At 46.6% G+C, this 6,261-nt stretch overlaps 1 protein-coding gene across 1 annotated transcript; it reads right to left on the bottom strand.

Moving 5' to 3' along the window:
* Positions 1 to 435: 435 nt before the first annotated feature.
* LOC108302554 (carbonyl reductase [NADPH] 1) lies at positions 436 to 3,685 on the bottom strand. The gene is made up of 3 exons (XM_017526214.1): positions 3,203 to 3,685; positions 2,534 to 2,641; positions 436 to 1,167 (listed from the first exon to the last, which is right to left on the bottom strand). Exons 1-3 carry the CDS (start codon positions 3,489 to 3,491, stop codon positions 731 to 733), a joined length of 834 nt encoding a protein of 277 aa, XP_017381703.1. The 5' UTR covers positions 3,492 to 3,685; the 3' UTR covers positions 436 to 730.
* Positions 3,686 to 6,261: the final 2,576 nt, after the last annotated feature.

The following is a 6,261-nucleotide window of genomic DNA, read 5'->3' as shown; positions in this document are numbered from 1 at the left end:
CTTCATCCCTCCATAAATAACACATTCCTATGGAGACGTGATAGGTCCCTCAGCAGCTCCGTGTTCCATACAAGCGCACACTCACGTTTCACACATTACAACTGGTTGTTTTCTCTCAACGACTCTGGCTTTTTAAAGAGACCAAGTCAGCTGCCTTTGCCTTTGTGGTACTGTCTATGTTTTCCTAGAGGCTGGGATGGGCCAGGGCCAGCTGTGCTCACTGGCTTACATGCTGTCAGCTTTTGTTACACAATGCGAATTTGGAGAGTTCCAATGGACTGTTTGACCTACAACATTGAAAACATTGAGTAACTGGCCCTTTCTTTACTTTCTGGGTTTGCTCACCCCTGAGTTGTACTGTCCCTTCCCTTGACCTTTTAGGTTGATTGTACTTGAGACAAAACTTATTTAGCATCTAGACAATCTGTACAAATGGACACTTATAAAGAACCATTTATTCATCTGTTGATTTTCATTTATTATTTTCATTAATTACAATCTCTCTCTCTGCATCAGAGGAAATTATAAGATGCCACAGATTTAGGTAGTCACAGATTTAGGTAGTCAACTGAGTGCGTAGCCTGCTCAATTAGTAGTGCATTAATGAGTACTTGACAGAGAGATATATATTTTTTTTTATATAAGGGTATTTATGACATTGTAAATGCCCTTTGGGTCAACGCAGGACAGCATACAAAATGGGGCCCATGGATGGAGCTGTGAACCCAGCTCACCACTGTTCAACTTTCTTCTCCGAAACAAACTGTCCATGGGGCCCCTCGGCATCTGGGGGCAAAAGGGCCAAGTACACAGGGGTCTCTGCTCCTTCTTCCGGGCTCTTGGTGGCATTGGGTCCCGCCATGTCGGTTCTTACCCACCCTGGGCAGCAGGCATTCAGGAGGATCTTGTCCCCTTTCCTCTGCTCACTCAGTTTCCTGGCGTGGATCCTGGACAGCACGGTGACGCCGATCTTTGTCACCCCATATGCGGTGTTGGGCCAGCCCGCTTTCTGGTGCACTCCCTTCTTTGTATCCTCCACGAACTTGTTCATGAGCCCCACCAGCTCCTCCTCAGTGATGGTCTCACTGCGGAACTTCTGCTGCAGCTCAGGGCTGCAACTTTTAAGGGCCCTGAGACTCACGGTGCTAGATACATTCACCACTCTCCCTAAAATACACCACAAAGCATTATGTAGAAAGGTGTGCACTCATCCTGTAGAAAGGTGAATGCCAAATTTGCTGGGATTTTGGAGCAGCAAAGGTTCATATGAGAGACAGTTACTGTCATGAGTTCTAAGAGGAATGAGCATAGGTGTGATAGTTGCATAAAGAACTTCATCCCTGCCTTCAAATTGAGGCTGAGTGGAGTCAGGTGAGATTTGGAAGAGCTGCCCTTTGACGTCCTGGTGAACCAAAGCCTGAGAAGTAGCACAACTTAACAGGATGACAGGACGTGGAACAGGATAAAAGCTGAGAGTAAGCTGTACATGCAAGTACCCAACTCGAAGGCACACATTTAAATTTTTCTAAAAGTGGCTGCTTAATTGCTGTGTTTTTTAATGGGTGGGTTCATCTCTTGTCCCATTACCTAGGGTAACTATCACAGCAGTTCACAACCAAAGAAATGTGATAGTCATGTCCAGCACCCTGAGCACACTGAAGGGGAGTTAAAATGAGCCCGGAGTTAAGCAGGGACAGATTATGGACATCTCTGTGATCCATGCTAAGGGCTTGGACTTTCCTCTTGAAGGATTTTTGGGAGAGGCATGACCACACAGACAGTATGCAGGATGCTGGGAAAGGAAAAGACTCAAGACCGGAGGTGTCTTGTGAGGGTTTGCAGTCGTCCAGAGGGACAGCAGAGGGCCTGCTGTAGAGCCGGGATGAGATGGATTCAGCAGAAACTCAGTGGGCACAACTCCTAGGACCTGTTAAGTGATGATGAGGCGTAGGGCATGGTGACCTGCAGGACCCTGGTGGGTGGATGGTGGGGTCAGTGTCCAGATGACTTAGGGAAAAGGATAGGGATTTTCTGGAAAGATCTTAGATTATGGGGAAAGGCATCAGGAAGAGATGGAAAGGCAGGAAGACAACTATGTGGTTGGGAGCTTCAGGAGTGTCCCAGGCAGGTGACAGATATGAATTGGTGGTAGTAAAGGCTCCACCAGCCTGAATAAGATCACTCTGAAAGAGCAAAGAAAGGGTACAGGATGGGCTCCCATGCTGACAGACACAGAGCAAATAAAGAGCATCTCTCAGAGGAGACATTTGAGCTAAGACCTGAAGGATAACAGAGAGTCAGCCAAGTGTGCAAAGCCCAGTGGGACAGGGAGGACCAATGGCTAAGGGAGTGGGAGAAGTCAGGACAAAGTCCTGAGGCAAAATGGCACCTAGCTGCTGGCAGGAGACACAGCCCAAAGTTCTGTGCTTCTGCAGCGTGGAGAAGAAGCAGGGGCCTGCAGAAGAGATCCCAGGCAGGCAGGGGCCAGATCAAGCCCCAAGCAGAAGGCGCGGCTGTTTCCCATCAGACTCACCGTGGGGTTTTATTAGAGGGAGTAACTCTGTGCAGACATCTCGAGTACCAAAGAAGTTTGTTTTCATCGTCACTTCAGCTTGAATATGAAAGGGTGTGGGATCAGCAACTTTTAGGAGAGAAAGAGAACACAGTTAATAAATTGTACACATAGGGTAAAAGTCTATAGAATGACACTGAAAAAAAAAATTAGTGCCTTCTGCCTAAAGTCTGTGTCTGGTTACAGTGTTGAGCCAATGTCAATCTCCTGGTTTGATAACGTTCTAGTATTTTTGTAAGATGGTACCATTGGGGGAAGGAGGATGAGGGGGGCACACACCGGATCTTGGAGTATTTTTTTGTTGTTGCAATCTATCGTTTATTTTAAAATTAGTTCAACATTCATCCAATTGCCCTAAAGCTCAATTCAGAAAAACTGAAAAAGTTACAGAAAACCTCAAGAGGCTGAGCCAGGGAAACACAAAGTTCCCGTTGGCTGGAAATCTCTCTCTCTCTCCATGGATTCTGCACTCCTTGCATCTCCTAGCTCCTCCCTGTCCTCCCTAGGGTGCCGTTCTGGACCTCGCAGCCGACAGGGGCCTCAGTGCAGCGCTTCTTCGACAGGCGCAGCCCACCCTAGCAGAAGGCTGTCGGGGAGGCCAAGTCCCCTCGGAGGACCCCAACCCCTTACCCTTGAAGGCGATGCCCGCGTTGTTGACCAGCACGTCCAGGCCTCCGTACTCCTTGCGCAGGAAGTCGCGCAGGGCGCGGATGCTCTGCAGGTCGTCGATGTCCAGCTGGTGGAAGCGCGGGTTCAGGCCCTCCGCCTGCAGCTGCTGCACGGCCGCCTGGCCGCGCGTCGCGTCCCGCGCCGTGAGCACCACGTCCCCCGAGAACTGCCGGCACAGGTCGCGCACGATGGCCAAGCCGATGCCTTTATTGCCCCCAGTCACCAGCGCTACTTTGATGCAGGATGACATGGCTGAACGGGGCGCGCGGGACACCTGCGTGGAGAGCAGACCAGGCTCAGACCCTGGAGCCGAAAGGCACGCCCGAGAGGCTGCGCGGGTGTGGCGGGCGGGGGCGCGCACCCGTAGGTTATACGTCCGGCCGCTGAGCGCGCAAGCGCAGGCTCAGGCTCCGCCTCTGGATGGGTGGGGCGGAACCACCCCTGCCCCTTCCCGCCGGAGCTTCCCCGGAGCAGGCGGACAGCGACCCGGCCTGAAGTTGCGAAACTCGCTGGCTGAAGACCAAGGCTGTCTCTAGCTGCTGGCTGCCCACATGGCAGTGAAGAACCATTCCTACTGGCCACGTCCCTAGATCTGAACTCACTGCATGTCTTTGGTTCTCTGAGGGGTTTTCTTCCTATTCTTCAGATGTTCAATCATTCCTAGTTGTGTTTGAAGAAATAGGACATTTGTAAGTTTTTTTTTTTCTAGTGTTCTGAAAATATTACTGCAGGAACTGCAGTGTCTGGAGCTAGAGTTGCGGAAGCTAGAAGAAAATGACAGGCCAGGGCATCAAGTTTTTGTTGATTTCCCCCCCTAAATATATGAAAGCAAAGCTACTGACATATCCGTAGCCAGATTTTCCAATAATGGTGGGAAACATTTACTAAATCTTTACAAGGTTACTTCTCTGGGCACTTGCAGGGCCATCAGTTTACCTGTGCACAGGTGTAAGGAGGTTTCACAGCCCTATTTTACACTGAAAATAACACTCTGGGATGCACCTTTTAATCCCCATCTTAAAATGAAGAAACAGGAATCCATCCTCAGAGTTTATAACTTAGTTCAGTGGTGGGAAATTGTTAGACAAAGGCCAGGGGTTTGGTCTAGATCCGGTAGTTCACAACACAGAAAGCCAGTCCCTATTATTGCCAGGGAAGAAGGCATTATTCGGTTGCTACAGCCTAGGGGAGGAGATCAGTCTCAAATCCATCTTCTCAACTGATTAAAATTAGGATATAGTGGGGAAGAAATGTAACTGCATGCGGGAAAACAGGACTTAGGGAGAGGTAATGAGTGGGTCAGCAGGCATCAGTTAGGCAGTTGTGGCAAGTGAGGGGTCTGGTGTCTGATTGTGCAGTTGTGGTGATCTGATAAGTTTCACTTACTTGATGCTATCTGGGAGGTCTGATGGCTAGTTTCCTAAGGAACTCAGATAAGACAAATATAAATTCCTCAAGTTTTTAGACAGAGAGGGTCAATTTGTTTATCCAAAAGAGACCATAAACATGTGTTTTGTGAGACAATTGCGTGGTTTCCAAATGAGTGTTCTTCCTTCCTGCTTACAAGGGAACAGGGAATAAGGTCAAGTTTCATTTCTGTGCTGTCCCCATAGGTTGCCACTATCACAGACGGCCATTTAAACATAAATTCAAATTAAGCAAAATTAATGCAATTTGTAATTCAGCTTTTTAGTTGCACTAGCCACATCTCAGGTGCTCAATGTGCACATGTGTTAGTGGTCACTGTATCGGGCAGTACAGACTTAGGATATTTTCCTCTGTGCAGAAGGGTCTGTTGAGCAGCACTGCTTTAAACAGATTGCAGTTACACTGCAATTTCAAGGTAGGTTTCCAATCAGTCACTTTCAAACAAGTTAATAATCAAGGAAAGACCCTTGCTTTTTTCAACTGAAATTTTTGTTGAGATAATTATAGATTCACATGCAGATGTAAGAAATAATACAGAGATTCCTTACCCTTTCCTCCGTCTCACTTGATAGTAACATATTGCAAAAGTGTAGTACAACATCACAATGAAGATATTGACAGCAAAACAATCCACCAGTCATACTCAGATTTCCCCAACTTGATGTGTACTTTTGAAGATGGAAATTAAATAATAGCAATGATAGTAAAAACAAAACCTTATAATTTGTAGTTGCTGTATAATAAATTTTGCTGTGTTGTGTGCTGTTTAATATAAAACCTAACACCCAGCTCTGCTTAAAACTAACCAACTCCCTGTAAAACCTACCTTACCTATTCTCACATTCTCAGCAAAGTTTCCAGGCACCTCAAGACTCCTGTTTTTCTTGCTGACTGGCTGCAAGGTCACAGGGCAAGATAACACCCAAAAAATGTACAGTGCATTTCTCAAAGTGCTATTTTTCAAAAGTAATGTACATCACAATACATGTTGCAAATTAATTAACTGTTCTTTGTTCTGACTTCTGTAAACTTGTTAGCTGCTACGTCATCCTGAATGTACAAAAGTACCCCATTTTGTTTCTCCGGGGCTCAGACCCCGGATGAGATGGGATGGTATGCTAATCCTCTGAGCCAGTGGCCACATTAATAACATTCTCCTGTTTCACCCATTGGTTTCTCTGGTCTCCTGGATATTCTGTAACACTTTGTGTGTGTGTTTAGTACTATATACTTTTATCAAATGTTGGTTTGTGTATGCAACATGACAGTTAAAAGATAATGTTTCCATTAGCACAAAGAGCCCTCCTGTTACTCTTTTATGACCAAACATACCTCTCTATTACTCCCCAAACCAACTTTATTTCATGGCAACCACTAATCTGTTCACCATTTCTACAAGTTTGTTGCTTCAAAAATGTTAGATAGATGGAGTCATACAGTAAGTAGTGTTTGTTTTTTTTCCCACTCACTCACTCTGATAATTGAGAACTCTGTTTTGCATTTTCTTTCCTAGTCCAGTGTGTGTGTGTGTTTGGTCTGTCATTGGCTGGCTTCTCTCCGCCTCATTAGCCCATGTCTTCTGTAGCTGGGGG

The sequence above is a fragment of the Cebus imitator genome, unplaced genomic scaffold (genome assembly GCF_001604975.1).
Source record: "Cebus imitator isolate Cc_AM_T3 unplaced genomic scaffold, Cebus_imitator-1.0 Scaffold41, whole genome shotgun sequence".
In the NCBI taxonomy this organism is placed as follows: domain Eukaryota; kingdom Metazoa; phylum Chordata; class Mammalia; order Primates; family Cebidae; genus Cebus; species Cebus imitator.
The sequence above is the reverse complement of the archived record's forward strand: the minus strand, read 5'-3'. Positions and strand labels throughout refer to the sequence as shown.

Bases quoted from the DNA above. Each gene is read 5' to 3' on its own strand.
- LOC108302554 (XM_017526214.1), bottom strand. From the start codon at position 3,491: ATGTCATCCTGCATCAAAGTAGCGCTGGTGACTGGGGGCAATAAAGGC. The intron at 2,642-3,202 runs GTAAGGGGTTGG...CTCTCCTAAAAG, and splicing joins CGCGGGCATCGCCTTCAAGG to TTGCTGATCCCACACCCTTT. The intron at 1,168-2,533 runs GTGAGTCTGATG...GGTGTATTTTAG, and splicing joins CCCTCTAATAAAACCCCACG to GGAGAGTGGTGAATGTATCT.